Source organism: Narcine bancroftii, chromosome 3 (assembly GCF_036971445.1).
Source record: "Narcine bancroftii isolate sNarBan1 chromosome 3, sNarBan1.hap1, whole genome shotgun sequence".
Taxonomy (NCBI): Eukaryota; Metazoa; Chordata; class Chondrichthyes; order Torpediniformes; family Narcinidae; genus Narcine; species Narcine bancroftii.
Window position 1 is genome coordinate 351345510 of NC_091471.1, and position 23949 is coordinate 351369458.

A 23949-nucleotide genomic window follows, 5' to 3' on the forward strand; every position below is an offset into this window, starting at 1 on the left:
CCACTGATGTTTTTGGTTACATTTTGATGCTGACTGACACTCTTGGCCTTGGATTTGGTGGGTTCCACTGTGATGGTGGTAGGATGCAGATAACTTGGTGTGGGTAAACAAAACTAAAAGTAAAATGGGATGTGGCTGGTGGGCGAACCTTGATTACAATGAACACCAACAACGTTCATCTTTTTAAAAAAAAATACATCTATTTTATCAGTTTCCTTAAAGATGAAATCATTGATGTTATAAAGTTGTGGGAAAGATCTCAAAAATTCAGGAAGCAGGTATGGAGAGAGAAGAAAGGTCAACTTTTCATGTTGGAGAGTTGTAATGAATGATCACATACCCAAGTCATTAATTGTTCTTTTCTCTCCACAGATGCTATTTTCAGGGCAACCAATTTTCAGCATTTTCCATTTCTATTTCAGTTTGTCAGCATCTGCACTAATTGATTATGTATTGAGTTAATGGACTGATTCTTTCAGAAGAACAATGGCGTTGTGGCTTTGTATAAATATATGAAAAACACAGTACATTTCAATGAAGGAACTCTTTTTAATTTGCAGGTTCAACATTAAGGTAAATTTATATCTGGTAGCAAACTTCATGCTTACGGGTGTTTCGGGTGGTGCTAAATATGCTCAGAGTGGACAGCTTTTCGCTCGCTTCAAACTCACAGAGACTCTTTCTGAAGAAACTTTGGCTGGACGGTTAGTAATGACCAAAGTCAATTCTGTCTTGCTGCTGCCAATAACTAAAGAGAGGTCCATGCAAGTCCAGGGAACCAAAGAGAAGGTTTATGAAGCCATGATTGAAGAAAAAACTAAGGAATGCATTTACTTGAGACTGACCAAGGAATGTTGCGAGGAGCTAAAACTGCGAGCAGATCGTGAGATGCAGGTACTTTGTGTTTCTGCTGCACTCAAGCTTGTTTTATAATTTTTAAACCAAACATGATTTTAGAATGGTTGTTGAATTGCTAGATATGAGAAACATAGACATTTGGTGCAGGAATAGGCAATTTAGAGTATTTTGCTCTTGTGCACAGCAAGATTGTTTTTGAAACTTGTGCTGCCCAATTAACCTACCAACCACGTCCCTTTTGGAAGGTGGGAGGAAACCAGAAAAAACCCACACAGATCATGTGCCAGTTAGCATATACATGTTCAATAACCAACTCCCTAACCTGCCCAAAGCAAATCTTACCTAAATGCATAAGAAGAAAAATGCAGAAAATTTTCTTTGGATAAAATGTTACAGTTAAGTGCAAGTTATAAGCTTTGCATCATGCTTTAAAAGAAAGACAACCTTTTTATCAGGTCCTTTTATTGAAGCAGAACAAACAAACCTTTAAGATTTGAACATTAATTGCAAGGTCAGAAGATCTGGCATAAAAATGTCTGAGTTCAAAATCTGCCTGTTCTTAGAGGACTTAATATCACCAGCAAACTCTTGGTGCAATTATTGTGTGATTGATTCCAAAATATAGTGGGGGGAAAATGAATTGCATATCATAAATATATTTCAGTCAAGACTTTAATGTAATTAATAATTACCTTAATTTTGTTTTGAAATTTGTTCCTGTTTGCATGCATGAGGTTGTTTTGAAAAATAATTTCAATTAGTCTTTTTGGGTTCCAGCTTCTCCAGCTGATGGGAAGCTGCTTGTAGAGGAAAGATCAGCTATTTCATACTTGCTATTCTTTTTATTATGTATAGATTCCTGAAACTTTTCCATGGTAACAGGAAGCACTTTGAAATGAATATATTTCTTGAACTGTTTTTTGATACCCTATTAATTTGTGAAATTCATACATTATCAAGGTGAAATCAATCCAAACCTATTCTATTTGAAGTCCTTGCCTTTATCTTTGTAAAGACTACACTAGTGAATCGATGTAACTGAGATTGATGACTTGGTAGTGAACATATTCTTGATCCACTGACAATTGCCTTATTAATTCATAGGTTGAACTTCAGTTTCAACTCAATCGTTTGCCCCTCTGTGAAATGCATTATGCCCTGGACAGAGTCAAGGACAACAGTATTCTCTTTCCAGATGTCTGCATGTTTCCCACAATTCCCTGGAGCCCCATCAGGTATGGAGTGCCAACAAGCTGACAGTTAAGGCTGTGGCATTAATTTTGCATCAGTCATGTCACTCGCCACAGATGGCTTTATTGAAGCTGGCATATAGATTTGGGCACATTTCCTGCCCCCACTTCAGCTGTCTTTTCAAAAACATATGGTTGGATTAACCATTCTGTCAGAGAGAGAGAGAGAGAGAGAGAGAGAGAGAGAGAGAAGCAGGTTGGAAAATTTACCTTCATGTATATTCATACACCTAAAATTCTGTAAAAGGAAATTACCATTGCCTGTTGGGAGTAATAAGTTTTTTTTACATAAAGCGCTGGATTGATGTGTTTTTGTGGTAAATGTGAAACATTTATGCAATTGCATTCCTAAATCCAATAGTGTTTTTTTCATTTCAGATGTTGTGCGTGATTTCCCTTTGCAAATATTTAATTCATCATAGGATTTTGTGCACTATTTCCCTCTATATATATTTTACTTTAAAGACTTGTCTGCCTTTCCTGGATACAGTGTTGAATGAGCAGTAGACTTCCTAATTATACAGTGCTAATAGAATAATTGTACTTGGCAAGATGGCTAAAATCATGGATATTTAGCTCAATCGGAAGTGTTCAGACAATCTTTAAATGGAGAAATTCAAAATATTGGATGTGGTGTTCCTTGCCCATACATTAACCCTTTGGACTCAGGTGATTTTTAACCTTTCATAATACAGTATATATTCCAGACTGGGTCCATGTGTCAACTGAAGTATGAACATCAGTACAAACCAGCTGGTGTTTGGGTATAAAACCAATCCTGGAAAACTGGGTCATGGAGTATATGCTCTTGTTGGTTGCCCTGGAAAACTGGGACACAGAGTCCAAGGGATTAATGATTCTTCTTTATGCCCCGCAGCCAGAAAATATTGGTAATTTTATAAAAAAAATTTAGGTTCACTTTTATCCTGTTCTTGTGAATCCATATCTCATTCGTTCTGTACAACATGCTAAATAGAGCATTTGTAAACCGATGAGAAGTATCGTCAATACTCAATGCTTTTGATTTTTCACAGTAACCATAGTATTTACCTTTTTGGGTTTTTTTCCAGATGGGCAGTATCTCTGCAACATCATTTGGATGTTGTAAATTTTAGGTATAATATCTTTTATTGAAAAATCTTTATCCTAAAACATTTTGGCATCAAGAGTATCATGAGTTGCAAATAGTTGTTTTGTTTTGTCCTACTGGAGTAGACAGTGGGACGAGCAGTTGGATCCCCGGCTGAATACTAAACAGAAGGAGGCTATTCTGGCAATCACGACTCCACTTTCCATCCACCTTCCGCCTGTTCTCATCATTGGACCCTATGGAACAGGAAAAACATTCACGTTGGCACAGGCAGTTAAGCACATACTAAAACAACATGACACAAGGTGAGCTTTCTAATATAGTTGTTTGAGTTTTATGTTCCTTTTATTTTAACAAGTATATATAACAACAGACAGTTTCATATGCATGAAATTTTAATTGTTACAGTGATGAGAGCAAATTTCCCAGGAATTGGCTAAACAGTAGTCATGGAGTTTCTAAATTTGATCCTTGCTCTCTGCTGGCCCTAATTGGGGTAGTGGAAGTAAATCAGCTTCTGATCTGATTGTTAGCCTGAGACTTGTATTGAAATGAGTGAAAACAGTGGTAATGTGAGGTCTGTTGTGGTGGTCACTTCTTGAGTAACAAAAGACCTCAGATATATCGCCACCATTTTCAATCATGTCCAAAATTAACATTAATTGTCAACGGTTTGCTGTTGGAATAATTTTTTTGACCGTCAACTTATTTCTTTATCTTGTATAAATAATTTCTAAAGAGGTTTGCAGCATAATCAAGCTGCTGGAGGAACTCAGTGGGCCAGGCAGCATCTGTGGAAACAAAGATATAGATGATTTTTAAGTTGAGATCCTGTAACAGGACTGAGAGTGTAAAGCAGAGATGGCCAGTAAAAAGAGGTGATGGGGAGGGAAGAAACCAGAGGTGGCAAGTGGATTCATGTGAGCGGTTCATGGGAAGGCAGATGCAAGTGGGAGAAAGAGGAGTGGAGATTTGAATAGAGGTACAGAGGCAATAAGTGGAATCTGATAAGAAAGAAAGGCAGTGAATAGAACCAGTTAAGGGATGGATAATGGACTGATAGGAACAATAGGAACCTGTGGGTAATAAGAAGATGGGATCAAATGGGTAGAAGAAAGAATGGGTAATGAGATGTGTAGGTTTTGGAAAGAAAAATGTGTGTGAGAGGTGAATCTGAAAGAGAAAGGAACCATGTGTTGCCTGAAATCAGATAATTCAATGTTCATGCTGTTGAGCTATATATTAGCAAAGTGAAATATGAGGTGATGTTCCTCTGGTTTGCATTTGTTCTTACCTCTGCAATGGAGGAACCACAGCCATGTAGGCCAGTATGGGAATGGAGAGGGGACGTAAACAGCTTGCAGCCAGGACCTTAAGATGTCCATCGAGACCAAGTGTAGGAGCTCAGCAAACTGTTTACCAAGTCTGTGGATGGTCTCAGTGATGCAGAATGGGCCATATTGAGAGCACTGATGGATGAGAATAGATGTGGTTTGTGCATGTGAATCTCTGCCTCCCCTGAACAAGCTATTTTGGTCCCTGAGTGATGAAGGAGCAAGTGTAGGGATAGGTGTTGCATCTCCTGCAGTTGCATTGGAAAGTGCCTGGGGGTGGGAGAAGAGGTAGCCCAACCCAATGAATTCCTGGGCAGGATATTTTATTTTGCACCAGATTCTAGCATCTCCATTTCTCCTGTGTTTACATTGAATAATCTTCTGTCTTGAGCATTGAAAAGGTTTCCTCCTGTTGAGCCAACTGTCAGCCCATTGATGAGAATAGACTAGTTTTGGACAGACATATTATGTGCAGTCAGCTAAGAGGAGTTGATCAGTTTTCTTATGTAGCAGACTTGGAAAGGTTGCAGCATGAACATTGTCAAATCTCTCTGGCAGGTTTGGTGCTATTGTATACCACTTCTCTATCTGGCTCCAGTTTGTAAATGGTTCAATCAAGCATTAAATACAATGACCAACAGAAAGTGCACGACAGACAATGCAATTGGACTCTTTTAATTGTGGTCAAAATTCCTGTTAAATTGACCAGGTAAATTTAACCTCTCACTGGATGTCTGATATGTTGTAACTAGTGTAAACACAAATGATCAAGTCAATTCACGTGACAGTCAAAGCTGATTTATTTGTCTGGTGAAGAAGAACTGCCATTAAGAACAGCTGCATATACAGGTACATAATCCTTTATCCGGACATCTAAAATCCGGAAAACTCCAAAAACTGGCAAGTGGGGAGAGAGATGTCAGCACGAGTCTGGCAGGTAAGAGACCGGCAGCGCGAGTCGGGCGGGCGAGAGACCGGCAGCACGAGTCGGGTGGGTGAGAGACCGGCAACGCGAGTTGGGTGGGCGAGGTGGGGAGACCTGGAGTGCGAGTCGGGCGAGCGAAGTGGGGGGGGGGGGTGGGGGGTGGATACTGCAGCACAATTCAGGTGAGTTTTCCGAAATTTGGAAAAATCCGAAATTCAGAGCACACTGTCCCCCAAGGGTTCCGGATAAAGGATTGTGTACCTGTAGCAGCCGAACAGTACCTGACTCCACCACAACCTCATCTCACCAACTACTTATGCTGTCGTTCTAGAAATCTGTTGTTTGACAGCCGATGCAATCTACCATAACTTTTGCATCCTGTGTACCAGCTTGCAGTAAGACTTACTCAACAATCTCTGTGTTCCTTCCATCTACTTTCTCTCCTATAAAATACTTCTCAAATTTCATCTCCCATGGTCACATTCCCCAAAATTTCCAGTTGTGCTTCAGTGGCAAGTTCCTCTGGTCTTCCTGTGAAGAGCCTTGACACATTTGAGAGGGTTTAGGTGGCTTATTCTTTTTAAGAAGTCTGAGGAGTTTTGGCATATTATTGAATACTCAGTAAAACTTCTACATGTGCACTGTGGAAAGTAGATTGACTGGTTGCATCACAGCCTGGTTTGGTAATTCGAGTGCCCAGGAACGCAGAAGTCTGAAGAAGGCATCAAACACAGCCAAGCCCATCACAGGTTCCAATCACTGAAGATGTCTATGTAAAGTGCTGCCTTAAGAAGACAGCCAACATGAGAAAAGACCCCCATCACCCTGGTCACAATTTCATCTCACTGCTAGTTTTGGCAGAACGCACCAGATGTCTGGACCAGCGTTTCTAGGTACAAGAACAGTTTCCAACAGCTTAGAATCAGAATCTTTATTGTTATGAACAAGTCACAAAATTTGGTGTTTGCAGCAGTATCAGAGTGAAAATGTTCATATTATAAACCATCTTACAACAATAATATAAAAAAAAATGCACAAAAATTAAGGCAAATTCATTGATTATCCAGGAATCTGATGGCAGCAGGGAAGAAGCTGTCCTTGTGCTGCTGAGGGCTCATTTTTAGACTCCTGTAACTTTTTTCTGATGGAAGTAGTGAAAAGGACATGGCCTGGGTGGTGGGGGTCTTTGAGGATAGAGGCTGCTTTTTTAACACACCGCCTCATGTAGATGTCCTCGATGGAGTGAAGTCTGGTGTCTGTGATATCACTGGCCAAGTAAACATCCCTCTAGAATTTTTTCTTGTCCTGAGATTTGGGCCTCCATATCAGACAGTGATGCAACCAGCCAGAATGCTCTCCACGGTACACCTGTAGAAGTTTTTCAGAGTCTTTGGTGACATACCGAATCTCCTCAAAACACCTCACAACGATAGCTGCTGGCCTTCTTTGTGATTGCATTAATGTGGAAGCTTGAGGACAGATCCTCGGAGATGTTGACACCCAGGAATTTGAAGTTCTTGATGAAAACTGGTTTGTGTTCCTCAGACTTCCTCCTGAAGTCCACACTCATCTTCTTGGTTTTGCTAACATTGAGCGCAAGGCTGTTGGTGTGTCACTACTCAAAGAGGTGATCTATCTCCCTCCTGTATTCTTTCTTATTGTCGTTTGTGATTCTGCCGACAACTGAGGTGTCATCGACAAACTTGTAGATAGCATTGGAATTTTGCCTGGCCACACAGTCGTGGGTGTATAATGAGTAGAGCAATGGGCTAAGCACGCATCCTTTGGATGCGTCTGTGTTGACGATCAGTGAGGAGGAGAAGACTTTGTTTCCAATTCATACTGACTGGTGTTTCAATAAGAAAGTCAAGGATCCAGTTGCAGAGGCGGGGACAGAGGCCCTGTAGTTTCTTGACCAGCATTGAAGGAATAATGGTATTGAAGGCTGAGCTGTAGTTGATGAAGAACAGCTGTATGAATTGCTGTTTTCGAGGTGATCCAGAGCTGAGTGGAGAGCCAGCAATATTTCGTCTGTGGTGGAGCAATTGTGACAATAGGTAAATTGCGTATCTTTGCTTAGGTTAGTGTTAATTCTGGCCATGACCAGCCTCACAAAGTATTTCATCACAGTAGAAGTTAGTGCTACTGGGTGGTAGACGCTGAGGCAGCTCGTGCGACTCTTCTTTGGCACTGGGATGATTGATGCCCTTTTGAAGCAAGTGGGAACCTCTGTAGCAAAGAGAGGTTGAAAATGTCCATGAACATGTCTGCTAGTTATTTGGTGCAGATCTTCAGTAGTCTGCCAGGTATGCTGTCAGGGCCTGATGCCTTGTCAGGGTTCACCCTCTTGAATAATGTTCTCTTATCGCCCTCAGAGACAGTTTCAGCTATTCAGATTCTTTAACCTCCCTTGTTACACTTATTATGGACTGCTCCAAATCAAAAAAAAAAGGCTGCACTATACTAATGCCACTTTTTTCTTGTTCTGTGTTAACTGAATACTTATTTATCAATCTTTTATATTTATTAACAATTTTTAGTTTTAATTTTTTTTACAAATTACTTGTTCAGCTGCAGCAAGTAAGAATTTTGCTTCATTTGTACAATGTATACAACAATAAACTCATTATCTCTCTAATGAAACATAATTAGCTAATCATTCTAATTGTGTAGTTAAAACAGTGAAATTTATCAAAGAACTGTAGCAATGTTACAACCAGAAAAAATTTATTCTGTCCATGCAGACTCTTTGTCAGTAATATAGTTTGTTCCATTCCCACACACTTTTCCTATGACCCTGTAATAATTTTCCCTGAAATGCCATTCCATTCTATGATTTAGTGAATTTCCTTTGCACTACTTTGCAGACTGATGTTCCAGGTCGTAATCTGTTGTCTGCACAAAGGTTTTTCCTGAAGTTCCCTCTGTATCTCACCAGTGGTACAATTTATCGCTGTCTAATCTATCTATTGCCATCAAAATCTCATTATTTCAAAAATTCAATGATGCTGAAAAAATTTAAAGTGCTTAAGATGAGTGAAACAATAAAGTCTGCAGATACTTTGATTATAGTAAAAACAGCAATAGTTTTGCAACAGGAACTCAGCCAGTCTTTTCAGCATCTATAGGAGACAACGATATATTGTTGTCGTTTCGGGCATTCTCTGGAATAAGCCAGAAGCAGGAAATCTCAGAATTCAGACAATGCTGGCTGGGGGAGAAATCCAGACCAATAAAAGGTGTTAATTGCATATAAGGGACAAGGTAAGAATTGATCATGTTTGTGTGAAAGGAGATAGAATGGAGAGATGGAGATAGGGAAAGGTGTTGGGGAAGAGGGGGATATTTTAACGAAAGTCAGAGAAGTCGATATTAATGCCATCCTGTTGGAGGGTACCCAGTTGGAAGATGAGGTGTTGTTCCTCCAATTTGTGGGCAGTCTCATTCTGGCAGTGCATGAGACCATACATGTCAGCAAGGGAATGGGATGGAGAATTGAAATGGCTGGCCTCTGGGAGATCCACACCATTGTGGCGGACAGAGCTGAGGTGCTTAACAAACGATCTTCCATTTGCGACCAGTCTCTCCAATGTAGAGGAGACCACAACAGGAGCACTGGATGCAGTAAATAACTGCTGTGGATTCACAATTGAGATGTTGCTTTACTTGGAAGGACAATTTGTGGCCCCAAATGGTGCCGAGGGAGGAGGTGTGAGCACAAGTGGAGTATCTCCTTGCAGACACAGGGGTTGGTCCCAAGAGGATGAATAGTGGGGAGGTGGAGTGGACAAGGGAGTTACGGAGAGAGTGGTCCCTGCAGACGGCAGAGAAGGGAATATGGGTCTAGTAGTGGGATCACATGGTAGGTGGTGGAAATGGTGGAGGAGGATGTGTTGGAGGGTGGTGGGGTGATAGGTGAGGACAAGGAATCATCTCTATATTGCTCATGGGAACATGGGTACAGGGCAGATGTGCGGGTAATGTAGGATATGTGGGTGAGTGCTGAATTGATGATGGTAGAGAAAAAGCCGTCTTGTTTGAAGGAGGACATCTCTGATGATCAAGATAATCGTTTGTCACACGCAACTGAAAGCGAGACAGAAATGGGCTCCAACAGATGGTTTTACTGTAGGCTAGAATAAATATAGGCAAAGAATGACTTGTCAGTTTTGGGAATTATATGTTACTTGACCTCTGTGAAATTCATCTTTTATCAATGAAAAGAAACAATTGTATCAATCCCGTTCATCATCTGAGTGTACTGTCTTTTAATGTTTTCTTACTTCAACCCTTTATCCCATGTTCTGGGTTCGTTGCATTCCAAAACAGAGTTAACACTAATCTTTGACTTTGTGATCATAGGTTTGCTTGTATTACTCTAGAGCAGTGGTTCTTACCCTTTTTTCCACTCACATACCACCTTAAGTAATGCCTTACTTACCACAGAGCGCTATGACATAGGATGCCATAGGTACTCTGTGGATAGTAAGGGATTACTTAAGGTGGTATGAGAGTGGGGGAAATGGTTGAGAACCACTGCTCTAGAAATACCCAACAAATCAGGCAGGATCAGAGGAGAGGGAGAGAGAGAGTTAACATTTCGTGGTCATCACAACTTGGGGAATAAAAAAGATGAAAGGCCTGAAATGTCATCTCTGCATTTCTTCCCATATTTGCTGCCTGATCTGCTCATCTCTAGAACTCTTAATTTTTATTTCAGATTTCAGCATCTGCAGTTCTTTGATGTTTGATTCCATTTCTGAGTTATGTTATTGGGAAAATGTGTGTGATTGTTGCTTGACATTCACTGAGAGGTGGCATGCACAATGCCAGGCAGGATTTCAGAGGTTCTTACAATTTACAGTTCTTGATGCAGTAGATGGCATTGAATAGTCACAGATGGTCTGTTATGATTATGGGGCTGTGCATGCATGAGAATGGTTATGGCCCAGCAACTTCATCTGTCATTCCAGCTGCTGCTCTGCATTTAACCAGGTGAGATGGATGATATAACTATTTCCTTTCTCAGGATGTCCCTGAGATGTTAGTCACTTAAATGTATGATGTAGTGGATTTTTTTTTTGCATAAAATCCAAGCATAATGAAAATGTTCATATTCACACAATAGTACAATGATATTCATATGTGTTTCTCTGAAAGTCGTGTTCCAAATGATCCCTTCCACTCTGCTGGGCATGTTCTGCACTTTCAGATACATGCACAATTTGGTTCTCCATGTTGAAGAGCAATAGCTTCATACCTAGTGAGCATCATGGTCTCCAATGTAGGTTGTGTTTTTGCTGGTTGCATTTATTTATGTTCTAAAACAAGTCATAATCCATAATCTCTACAATATTAAGACATATGTTTATTAATTTTAGTTTTCGCTGTGCTATTTATGGCATTGGGTGATTAGCTGTGCAGATTCAATAAAGCCAGAGCTCTGTGTGTGCATGAGGGGAGTCACCAAAGGTCAGATAGTGAAGAAATGACCCTGAGCTCTGTGGATGGTGACAGACAGCACAACTCCGATTATTCAAAATCTGAAATCCTCAAGTATCCAAAATTTTTTTGGAACCAGAAGTGATCTCTGTTCGATTCTGAAATTTTTCTTAGATAATTGAGGATTTCAGCATTTATCCAAAAAAATTTCAAAGCTGAAATTATGTCATTTTGCCTCCGAAAAATTTCAGAGAAATGAAGATATCTGAAAAAAAAATCAGAAATCCTCAGTTATTTGATTTTGTTTTGTAGCTGAACTGACGCCACAGGTTTAAATTTTTTAAATAATTTTGGAAAACCTCGGTAGAATTTCGAGTTTTTGTTGTTGAATTTATCTTATTTTGTTCAAGTTGTTTTTTGATTAGAATTAAACATTGTTTAATGCTTAAAAAGCCTTCTCTTGTTTGTTGTTGTTCCAACACTGTTACAAGTGATTTGCTGTTGCCACTGGGAAGCTTTTTTTAAATGACCAGTTTTTCAAAAATATCATTTATCCAAAATAGGCCCGGTTCTGACCATTTTGGATAATCAGAGTTGTACTGTATTAGTGAGAATGGGCTCCTGAGATTAAATTATGCACACTGAAAGAAAATGGACTTGTTAGATAGGAAACAGGAAGCCAGATTTCAAGCAAAGGTTGCTGATTCAAGATTGGTACACATGGAAGTTTCTGCCACAAGTAATTGCAAGATTATGGGCCATCCACACATTGGAAACTCCAACAAAGGACTACTGTACTCTTGGGAAATTTGCATACTTGCTTGTATTTAATATGTAGTCATTTCAGAAAGCACAGAATAAATATTTAAGCAATTACCATTCAGCTTTGTCATGCTTTCTGCCAAATTTTGACGCCACATTCCTACTTTTCTATTAACATACCTGTTTTTTTCCCTTCTATAGGATCCTTATTTGCACTCATTCTAATAGTGCTGCCGATTTATATATAAAAGATTATCTTCATCCCTATGTTGAAGCTGGAAATCCACAGGCCAGGCCTCTCAGGTACGTCATTCAAAAATTTGACTTGATTATTAGTTTGCAGTGTTACAGAGGTGAACCATGGCATGTTAGTTTTGTAATGCTTTGGCAAGGAATGATTGTTGTTCCAGAATAAACAAGATATTCTTTTCTATCCCAAAAACAAAAGAACAAGTCTATTTCTTGGTATGGTTAGTGTAACAGTTAGGACAATCCTATTACAGGACCAGCGACCCAGGTTCGAATCCGGCGCTGTCTGTAAGGAGTTTGTACGTTCTCCCATGTCTAAGTGGGTTTCCTTCTGGTGCTCTGGTTTCCTTCCCCTCTTCAAAAATGTACAGGGGTATTTGGGGGGCAGCATGAGTTCATGGGCCAGAAGGCCTGTTAGTTTGCTGTGTGTCTCACTTTAAAACTAAATATTTACAAATTCCTAAATAAAATTTGTTATGGAGCATTACATCAGAAGCATGGTGTGTTTTTTCCCTTGCCCTTTGTCATGTTATGACCAGGAAATGATATACAGGTACGAATTATTTTATTCAAAACCCTTGGGACCAGACCCTTTTCGGAGTTCGGGATTTTTCCAGATAGAATAATAGTAATGGTGGCACGTTAAGTAATTGCACGGATTTCAGATTCGCACAAACCAATGACACACTGCAACTAGAAGGGTCTCTGGACAGGGTGGGGGTTTGCGGCGGCACTGGACGTTGGAGGGGGTTGCAGCAGTGATGGACTTTGGGGAGGTGGCGAGGGCACTGAATGTGGGGGTGGCTGCGATGGCCCTGGATGTCGGGGGCGGTGGTGGATGGGGTTTGCAGCGGCAGCACTGGATGTGGGGGGTGGTTGCAGCAGCAATGGATGGCGGGGTTACGGTGGCAGCGCTGGACTCTGAGGGGGTTGTGGCGGTGCTGAACAGGAGTGGGGGTGGGGGGGTTGGGTTGCAGCATCGCCGGCCGGGGGAGGCATGGTGGCCTCAGGCCATGTTTGACAAATTTGATGTCCACATATGGCGAATTCAAGGCACTGGACTCGAATTTTCCATTGGGACCTATAAAGTAAGAATTTCCTCAAACTCCACTAATTACCAATGTGGGATATTCAAGCGTGTGTTGCGTCGGGTCAAAAGTGAAAATGTTTGTTTTTTTGATTACGGAATTTTGGATAAAAGAATTTGTATCAGTACCATGTAAGTAATGTGGTTTTTATCTCTACAAAATGTCACAATTGTGCTGTATTTTTGTATTTTGACACATGTTGAACAGTCATCCTGAAACTCTGGGTTTTGAAGCATTGTGTTATGGGTGAGATCAATTCTTGTCCAAAAGGATGCTTCTCCTCAAAGTCTTCACTAAAATGGCCACATACTTGACTCACTTTATTCTGTGCTATTGGCACAAATGTTTATGGACCTGTTCAACAATGCTGAACCAGAGTTTCCTTCCTGGAGTAGGGTGTCTTCTGAAATTTACAGCACAAGATTCATACTATCAAATCAAAACAGAATGAATTTCCGTGCAGTTCATTTCTTAGCAAGTACATTCTATGAATGCTTTCCAGTGTTAGTATCTTCATCAGGCGTAACCCCTTGCATTACTATCTTTGCATCTCTTTTGTGCACTGTTAACTAATCTCAGCAGGTCAATAGGAGGGTGAATGGGCGAAGCCATTGGGTGGGTTGAGGTGTATAATTATTTTGAACACGTACCTCATTGGGTTGTATTCCATTTCTCGCCATTGTATCAGAGGACTGATGTATCTGTGAAACTACTTCAGCCTTCAGGACAGAGTGGCTGGGGAATTTCTTTAGCCAAAATGCTCTCTTTATAATGGCGACTCCCGAGGCTGCAAATGCTGGAATCTGGAGCAAAACCCCCATCCTCTGGAGCAACTCATTATGTTGAGCAGCATCAGTGAGAGAAAAAGAATGGTCATTGTTTCAGGAAAGAACCCATTATCGAGTTTTCATGAGGTGTTCTGGCCCCAAATGCTGAAAATTCTTTTTCTCTCAATGATGCTGCTCAACCTGCTAAATTCCTCCAGCAGATGATTGTTTTTTGTTCTCTTTGCATTCCCTTGTACACATCTGGCTGCGCAACTCGTCCTGATCAAATACCCAATGGTAAGCTTATGGTGCCACTCTTCATTGCTCAGAGATGCTCAATGTCTCAGTCCTAATAGCTCTGCTGATAATCTGTGGTTTATTCCTGTCATTTATTCGAGTTTTTTCCTTGGCTTAAAATGTGTGATTGGGAATCAAAATTTATGAGAGAGCATATTAATTCCCTCTGGACTGGGAGTTAATGGGATAAGAACAAACAAATGACCCAGGGATTGAATTATCCATCATCTGCGAAGAGCCTCCAAGAGCAGCACAACTTCTTAAATATACATACCAAGCCTTCGATGACATAAGAAGGAGCAGGAGGCCACCAAGCCTTTGAAGCTGACCTTGCCACTTTGTATGATCGTTGATGATTTGTGTTCACAACTTCTCTGTGCTATTCTTCATTCTGTTAAATATTTATCCATCTCCCCTTTTCAGAGATTCACCACCCTTTGAAGAAATTTCTATATACTTTAGTTTTAAATAACCGTCCCTTTATTTTGTCGTAATGGCCCTCTTTTGAGTGAAAACATTGCAACATCAAGCCCCCCTTGCGATATTATGTTTGAATAAGGTCACCTTCATTCTTATAAACTCAAAGGAATATTGCTGCAAATCTTTCTTGGGAGGGCAACTCTCTTATCCTAGAATTCGTCTGGTGAACCTCCTTTGTACTGCCTCAAATGTTACTCCATCTGGGCAAAGGGACCAGAGCTGTACAAGGTTGTCAGGTAAGGCTTCACCATTACTGATAATTGCAACAAAACCTTCCTACTTTTGAACTCCAACCCTTTTGCAATTGAAGGCCAGTGCTGGTCATCTTATTGGACCTGCCTACCAGCCTTTTGTGATTCTTGTACTGGAACATATTGATCACTCTGTTCTTCATTCACTTGCAGACTTGCCTTCAGACAATATCTCCAAGTGCTGGAGAACATGCAAATTGTCAATACTCTAAACTGCTGGCAGTACCTGTTGACTGTAATATTTGGAATCTGTAACAACTCCCTAAATACCCTGCAGAAAGAAGCGATCGCATTTATATCTATATTAGCCAAGCAACTAATCTTGTTATATTGTAAGTCTGATAGGGGTCCTTCTACAGCACAATGGATTAAGGATATCAGTTTCTTTATTAAACTTGAGAAAATCAAATGCACATTGAGGGTCCATCGGAAATGTTTTCCATTAATGGCAACCCTTTATGCATTATTTCTCTGAATTGTGAGTGCCTTCAGAGTAAAAGACCAACTATGAGATGGTTGTACCAATACAACTGGTAATATACTAATGACACTGTCAGCCAAGGTGGTCAGGGAGTGGGGGATCCAGGTGTGTATCTGAGGGTATATGTGAACATTTGTGTATATGTTAGTTTTTCTGTCAAAAAAGAAAGAAAATAGGAATCCTAAATAAATATATTTATTTATACTAAATAAATATATTTTTAAAGAAAAAATTGCCAGCAGTACTTGGATCAGACAACATAAGTGGAGGGAGAAGGAGCGTTAATGTTTTTTGGAACTGGAGAGAGCTAGATATTTTTTTTAATGAGTACAGTTAAAGAGGAGATTAAATAAAAAGAATGATTGTGAAAGGCAGAGGGCGCTGGTTCAAAAAGAAATAAACTGGAGAAACAAAAACAGTAGATGCTAGAATCTTAAGCAAAGAATGAGAAGCCGGGGTGGGGGTGGGGGGACACACACTCCTTGGGTGAGACAGGATAGAGAAATGGTTGGTCAGTGTTTCAGCTAGGGACTTTTAGCAAGACAAAAGAAGAAAGGAGTGATATCAAGGAAAAAGAAAATGAAGTGGGGGGAGGTGCAGGAGATTAAAAAATAGGGGGAAAAATTGAAAGCAAAGAGTAAAACTATGTAGAAATGCAGTAAATGGGAACAGCAGAAACTGAAATGTTCTGAAATATTGAATGCAGTTTGTAGTCTGGATAGCTAGATTTGCCTAATCAAAGGATTAGGTTCTGTCCCTTCAAGTTCATTAAAACTTGCATGAAACATTGTGGAAAGGAGAGGACAGCGAAGTTATGGTGGGCATGAGATGCAGTATTGGAGTCATAGGCAGGGGCCTATCAGGGGCATGTTTTTGGTCTGAGTGGAGGTTTCCATAAAATTTCACTGCAATTGCTCATATCACCATAGAGGGCATTCAAAATAATCTTAGCTGCTATCCCTATCAACGCTGTTTGCAGAGTTGATTCAAAAGACCATTCATGTCCTTGGGTGGTGAATGCATGCAGTCCTTGGGTGGTGAATGCAGACAGTCCTTGGGTGGTGAATGCAGACAGTCCTTGGGTGGTGAATGCAGACAGTCCTTGGGTGGTGAATGCAGACAGTCCTTGGGTGGTGAATGCAGACAGTCCTTGGGTGGTGAATGCAGACAGTCCTTGGGTGGTGAATGCAGGCACTCCTTGGGTGGTGAATGCAGGCACTCCTTGGGTGGTGAATGCAGACACTCCTTGGGTGGTGAATGCAGACAGTCCTTGGGTGGTGAATGCAGACAGTCCTTGGGTGGTGAATGCAGACAGTCCTTGGGTGGTGAATGCAGACAGTCCTTGGGTGGTGAATGCAGACAGTCCTTGGGTGGTGAATGCAGACAGTCCTTGGGTGGTGAATGCAGGCAGTCCTTGGGTGGTGAATGCAGGCAGTCCTTGGGTGGTGAATGCAGGCAGTCCTTGGGTGGTGAATGCAGGCAGTCCTTGGGTGGTGAATGCAGGCAGTCCTTGGGTGGTGAATGCAGGCACTCCTTGGGTGGTGAATGCAGACAGTCCTTGGGTGGTGAATGCAGACAGTCCTTGGGTGGTGAATGCAGACAGTCCTTGGGTGGTGAATGCAGACAGTCCTTGGGTGGTGAATGCAGGCAGTCCTTGGGTGGTGAATGCAGACAGTCCTTGGGTTAAAAACAAGTTCCATTACCTAGGTCTGTCTTTAACTCGAATTTATATTTGAGTTGGAACAAGTACATACAGTCTTTATTTAGCATCAGTTGGTCAAATGTTTATCTTTAGTATATAGCATATATATTATGTTTTACTTTTCTATGCATGTAAAGCACTTCCAAATACACTTCAACATCTTAAACATAACATAGAACATAATAGGATGGTGATGGAGAGATAGCTACTGTTGGAGAGGATGGACCTGGTGCTGGAGAGTCAGGGTTTGATTCTGCTGTTGGAGAGGTGGTGGTGGTTTACTACTGGAGTCAATTTTTGAAGAAGGATGTTTATTCAGAGCTTGTACATCAGCTGCAAAGAAACATCTGTTCATTTCCAGCTGCTTTTAACCCAAGGAGGCAGTAGTCACCAAACTATTGGTTCACAAGTCACTTGTAAACCAGACGAAATCAAAGTATACAGTATTGTGCAGGTGCAATGTTCTAATCTGTACTTATCAGTTTCGAATCTGTTCCCACACTGGGTGATGGCAGCATCATGTGAGAGTATTCTACAGCATACTCTCTCTTGATGCTGACTCAACTATACTGGAACCTGAAGATGACCATGTTCTACTTCCTGCCGGCTTGTTGATTTGTAAGTACGAGTTGTTCGTAAATCGAACGTTTTTAATCCGGGGATTGCCTGTATTTACAGTGACTGCCCACTGGCTACATATTATGACATTGGGATCCTGGTGCTGTGGAAGTAATGAAACTGTCATTCTCCCATGGCTCAATGAGGAATGAATCACCAAAGCAGTGCACAGGGTTTGACTGTGAGGCTGGTGTGGTGAACATAATCAGGGCTGAGATGTTGGGGCACAGGTGCAGTGTAGGCCATCACTGGGACTGGCAGACCACCTGGGTCTACTGTCTCTCTCACTACCTCAGTTGCGTATCATGAAAGGTGCTGGCTTCTCTTTCTTTGCTTGGTTGCATGGCTCTCCCCAAATTGGATTTTTCTGTGATAACAAACTCAGAGGCCAGCAACCACTATCGAGAAGTCTCTAGGGCAAAGGGAGAGCTGTGTGGCTAAACAGAGTTGAGGTTCTGGGCACACCTACATTTTCAGTAATGCATCTCAGTCAGCAACCTTACAAATATCCCTTTAATATGAATTACATTAGTGCTCTTTTTCCTGGATATGCATTCTAAATGCTGAACAAAATTTAAAAATTAATCAAAGCACAAGTAAATTGCTGATCCAACAATGAGAATCTGGAGGGATTCAGTGGGTTAGAATCTAAATCAGAATCTGGTTTATTGTCATGAACCTGTGTCATGACATTTGTTGTTTTGCAGCAGCAGAATTGTGCTTTACAGGTCCAAAGTTGCTATAAATTGCAATTCTTTAAATGCAAGATTTGAAAATAAATAATTTGTGCAAAAAAGAGAAAGAAGTGAGATAACATCTATAGGTTCATTGTTCAATCAGAAATCTAATGGCAGAGGGGAAGAAGCTGTTTTTGTAACATTGGGTGTGCATTGTACCTCCTTCCTGATGGTAGCCATGAGAAAAGGATATGGCCAAGGTGGTGAGAGTCTTTGATGATTGAGGCCTCTTTCTTGAGACGACACCTATTAAAGATATCTATAAAGGATAGCCCTTTCCGATCCTGTGCATTGGCACCTCCATACCAGAGAATGATGTAACCCGACAATGCTCTCCACACCTGTAGAAATTTTCTAGAGTCTTTGGTGACTGTTTGGTGAATCTCCTCAAACTCCTAATGAAATATAGCCACTGGCAAGACACCGTCATGTTTATACCAACATGAAGGCCCCAGATCTTCAGAAAAGTTGAGATCCAGGAATTGGAAGTTCTTTACCCTTGATGAGGACTGGTTGTGTTCTTTTGGTTTCTCCTTCCTGAATCAATTCCTTGGTTTTGCTATCATTGAGTGCAAGGTTGTTGTTCTGACACCACTCAGTTAGCTGATCTGTCTCACTCCTCTACGCTTCCTCATTGCCTTCTGTGATTCTGCTGACAAATGTGGTGTCACCAGCAAGTTTGCAGATGCTACTTGAATTGTGACTTGTCATTCAGTCATGGGTGTAGAGAGAGTAGAGCAGTGAGCTAAGCACGCATCTTTGAAGTGCACCTGTGTGCGGCTGCATTCATACAGAGAAATGGTTAGTAAGATCCTTTATCGAGACCTGAAACATTGACCATTTCTACCCATGGATAGTGCCCAACCGACTGAGCCTCTCCAGTTTCTCATTGTTCAAGGGTCCAGAACCTGCAGTTTCTCCTAAGTAAATTGCTGGTTTGCAAGTTCAGGAGTATTTGGGCCCTGAAGGGACCAAATGAAATGGTGGATGTTGTATCTTCTTTGACAGATAGGGTGTTTTCAGAAGTTGGGGAAGTGAAGGATGCTTTTGTTACTGTTGGAAGTGAAGCAGGTTTTCATAGAGGGAGCAGTCCCTTTGGATGTTCACAAGGATGATTACAGGAATGAAATGGTTATCATGAGGAGCGTTTGGCGGCTCTTGGCCTGTACTCGTTGGAATTTAGGAGAATGAGGGGGAATCTCATTGAAACATTTTGAATGTTGATGGGCATGGACAGAGTAGATGTAGAAAGGTTGTTTTCCATGGTGGGAGAGTCTAGGACAAGAAGCTCCAACATCAGGTTTGAACGGCATCCATTTAGAACACAGATGCAGAGGAATTTCTTCAGCTAGAGGGTGGAAAATCTGTGGAATTTGTTGCTACGGGCAGTTATGGAGGCTAAGTCATTAGGTGTATTTACAGCAGAGGTTCTTGATTAGCCAGGGCATCAAAGGTTATGTGTAGAAGGATGGGCAAAGGGGCTGAGTGAAAAATGGATCAGCTCATGATTAAATGGTGGAGCAGACTCAATGGGCTGAATGGCCTATTTCTGCTCATATCTTGTGGTCTTATGGAATAATGAGTAAAAGGAGGAAAATGCAAGTTCTCAACTGTCTCAGGTCGTCAGTCACTTTTCTGAACTCTGGATGCTTTAGACCCATTGTATATGATTTTTCCCAATCAGATACAGGTTCCTAACCTTTTTTCTGGGATCGTCAGGTCCAGACACCTGTCGTTGTTGGAATTTTCCAGATTTTGGAATAATTTTGATTTTAAGCCCACCCATCTGAGTCATGCTGCTCTCTCTTTTCCTCCATGCCCGCCCAAGTTGCACTGCCGTCTCTTCCCCCTCACCTGCCCGAGTTACACTGCCATCTCTTCCCCTTTGCCCTCCCAAGTCGTGGTGCCATCTCTCTCCCCCCCCTTGTTGCACTGTCATCTCTTCCCCCCCCCCCCACCCTCACCCGCCCTGTCACGCTGCCATCTCTCCCCACCCGCCTGAGTTGTGCTGCTGTCTCTCTCTTCCACCCCCCACTGCTGTACCAGCACTAGAAGAACAGCCCCCTTCTCAGTTCCCCTGCGTTGGCGCTGGAACAGCGGTTTCAGCTGTGTGAGGGATTATGGGTAACAACGATGGCCATTGAGCTACTGCCACCAGGCTGAGTGAAAGCGGTGCGACACTGTGTGAGCGTCAGTATGAGCGATTCGGAGGCGCTTATAAAGTAGCGGAACAACACAGGATATTCCATCGTGAGCTGTGCGAGGGTCATGCTCAATGGGTAGGGAACTTATAATGTAAGATACCACTAATTAGCCACGCAGAACATGACAGGATACATGGAAGTTGAGTGAAGGTGTTACTTAGCACCAAACTCCATCTTTGATGAGCAGATGTCATCTACCCAAAAAAGTGCCAGTTTTTGGAGGTTGCAGGTTTTTGAAGTCTAAGATGAAAGGTTAGGCATCTGCAATCCCCTGGGCCTAGGAATAAACCATGTAGAACCTGGTTACATTGGTTCCAAGAAGATTATATCCTTCCTATTGAAAACAAAACTGCATTTGTTGTGGTTCCCCTAGGGGCCTGTATAATTGAAGGATTGTTTCTATTCTTATTAACAAGTCATTGTTAACTACGTTTCTCTGTCTGCAGGCTCTGCTTGACTGAATATTTAGTGGATTTTGCCTTGACTTCAGTTTTGCAACATCAGTTTGTTGTATTTAATGATAATAAAAATTTACTAATCTAGTGCACTTAATTTGTTGCATATATGGGTATTTAATCTGGCTCTAGAAGATACAGATGTTGGATGTAATCCTGATAGAATTATTCTGATTAACTGCCTCATAGAGACAAATACTATATAAGGTGTTTGGGTATCTTTTCATTCCTTGTGGACTTACTTTAATTTGAGTGTAATCAGTTCCTCGTTATAAAGTTTAGTGGAAGTGCTGGAACTCTGTGTTCACTGATAGGTCGAAGTTTCACACAGCTAGTTGAATCTGAACAAGTAGTAATGAGTGTAATAAAGCAATAATTTGAGAATTTTTAAATTTTGAATTAAACTTTGTCCATGTATCTTGATGCAGTCATGTAGTTGAATGGTTAATGATTGTGGGAAATGGTAATTGGAGTTCATCAGCAATATTGAAAAACCCAACTGAAACTGTTGGGTGGGAAGTTTTGTTTTGAAATTCAGTTTCTGGAGACATTGGATTATACTCACAAATCTATCATTATTTAATATGATATAAAATACAATCTGTTTGAGGAACTCAGCAGGTTGAGAAGCATCAGGAGGAGAAAAAGAACTGTCAGGATTCTGGCCTGAAACATCTACAGTGTTTTTCTTCCATTGATGCTGCTCGACCTGCTGAATTTCAACAAATTGAATTTTTTGCGGATTCCAACATCTGCCTGCAGAGTGGTAACCTGTCTAAATGACTACCGACCAGTGGCCCTCACATCCACAGTAATAGCATGCTTTTGAGAGACTGGAGGTAAAGTGTTTAGGCTCCTGTCCCAGTGGTGACATGGATCCATTCCATTTTTCTACCACAGCAACAGGTTTTCAGCATGTGCCATCTCATTGGCTCTACTCAAAGCCCTGGAACACCTGGACAGCAAAGACACTTACACCAGGATGCTCTTTATCGATTACAGTTTGGCATTCAACACCATCGTCCCCTCAAAACTGATCAGCAAATTCCTAAACCTGGGCCTCAATACCCCACTGTGTATTTTAATCCTGGATTCCTCACCTCCAGACAACCATCAGTAAGGATTGGTTAGAGCATCTCCTCCACAATCCCCATCAATACCAGAGCACCACATACTTGCCCCCCTGCTCCACACCTGTGACTGTGGCTCGATACAACAGCATCATTTACAAATTTACTGATGATACTATGGTAGTGGGATGTATAAAAAGGGGAAATGAGTCAGCATACAGGAGGGAGATTGAAAATGTGGCTGAATGGTACACTAACAACAACCTCGCACAAAATGTCACTAATACCAATAAGAGCTGGTTGTGAACTTTTGGAAGGGAAAATTGCAGGTGTATGATACAGTGATCATTGGGGGAATCAGAGATGGAGAGGGTGAGTAATTTAAATTCCTGGAAGTCACTATCTCGGAGGATCTTTCCTGGACCCAACACATCATGTCAGCATCTCTACTTCCTCAGGAGTTTGCAGGTGTTCGTTTTGACATCAGAAACCTTGGCAACCTTCTGCAGATGTGTAGTGAAAGTGTGTTAACCAGCTGTTTCACAGCCTGGTATGGGGGCACCAATACCTCTAAGAGGCAAAACCCTGCAAAAGATCATTGTCATAACACAACACACCCCAGCATTGAGAAAATCTACATGGAACATCACTGTCAGAGAGCAAAAGCAATCGTCAAGGATCCACACCACCCAAGACACGCTCTGTTCTCGCTGTTGCCATCAGGAAAGAAATATAGGTGCCACAAGTCTCGTACCAACAGGTTCAGGAACAGTTGCTACCCCTCCACCATCAGATTCCTCAACAACAACCTCAATCAGAAACTCCGTTGAGGACTCTTGGTTTACACGTTATTGATTACTGAATATTTATTTTTTCTTCTGTATTGCACAGTCAATTTATTTTCTTTTTTTGTTTACATTTTGCTCTATTATGTACGTATCTTTTCTTGAGGGCAGTTTTTTTTGCACCATTGATAAGTAGAGATTCTGCCTGGCCTGCAGGGAAAATGATCTCAGGGTTGTATGTGATTTCATGTCTGTGCTCTGACAATAAATCTGTACTTCGAACTTTGCAGTCTCTTGTGTATCCCCATTTAATATGGGTGTATATATTTCGCACACAAGGTGAGAATTAATGAACCATCAAAAATGGGAACAGAGTATTTTACCAAAAGTCTTAAAGCTTAGGTGCAAATGTCTCTGCTGGTCTACAGTTTTTTAAAATGTAGATTTGTGGAAACATGGGTTTTTCTAGGATTTAATTTGAGAGTGATCACATTAAATACATTCAATATATCTTGTAAAGCATGTTTTCAGTTGGGATGCTGGAGTTTTTGCTTTGAATTGATAAGTGGATAGGAAATGGTTAGAGGGATACAGATGAAACACAGGCAAATACAACTTACTTGAATGAACAACTTGGTCAGCACAGATGAGTTGGGCTGAAGGGTCTGTATGACTCTGGCAATGGGAGAGCTGAAGTCCCTGTGTGGTTCATCGGGGGTTGCTTGCTTTGCTGAAATATCCATGAATTCATGCCAAGTTAAAGCCAGATTATGCATTTGAAGCACTAATATCAGTGGCGATGAGTTCAGTTCTAGTCCACTATTTAAACAAGATTATTTTGTTTCTTCAAATTTCATTGATCTCTTATTATTGCCATTTGTATTCTTCACTAACCATATTACAAACTTTAAAGTGTGTTTCCTTCACCACTGTCCTGTCTACGGGCTAGCACAGTGAATGACTTGGGTTTGATCCTGACCTCTGGTGCAAACTGTGTGCAGTTTCACTGTCCTCGCTGTGACCGCATGGGTTTTCTCCTGGTACTCCAATTGCCTCCCATCTCCTTAAAGTGTGTGGGTGGTAGGTTAATTGGATACTGTTTTG

At 41.3% G+C, this 23949-nt stretch overlaps 1 protein-coding gene across 14 annotated transcripts in view; it reads left to right on the forward strand.

Annotated features, from left to right (window-relative positions):
* The window catches only part of helz (helicase with zinc finger), a 266938-nt gene that overhangs the window by 99639 nt on the left and 143350 nt on the right, over nt 1–23949 (forward strand). For 11 of the 14 annotated variants that reach the window (XM_069929767.1, XM_069929772.1, XM_069929768.1 and 8 more), the window contains 5 exons: nt 561–894; nt 1963–2093; nt 3179–3223; nt 3321–3503; nt 11863–11964. In XM_069929767.1, the coding sequence (XP_069785868.1) occupies nt 561–894; nt 1963–2093; nt 3179–3223; nt 3321–3503; nt 11863–11964 (795 nt within the window). The remainder of the gene's footprint in view (nt 1–560; nt 895–1962; nt 2094–3178; nt 3224–3320; nt 3504–11862; nt 11965–23949) is intronic. The other 3 variants (XM_069929775.1, XM_069929776.1, XM_069929777.1) reach the window with 3 other exon arrangements.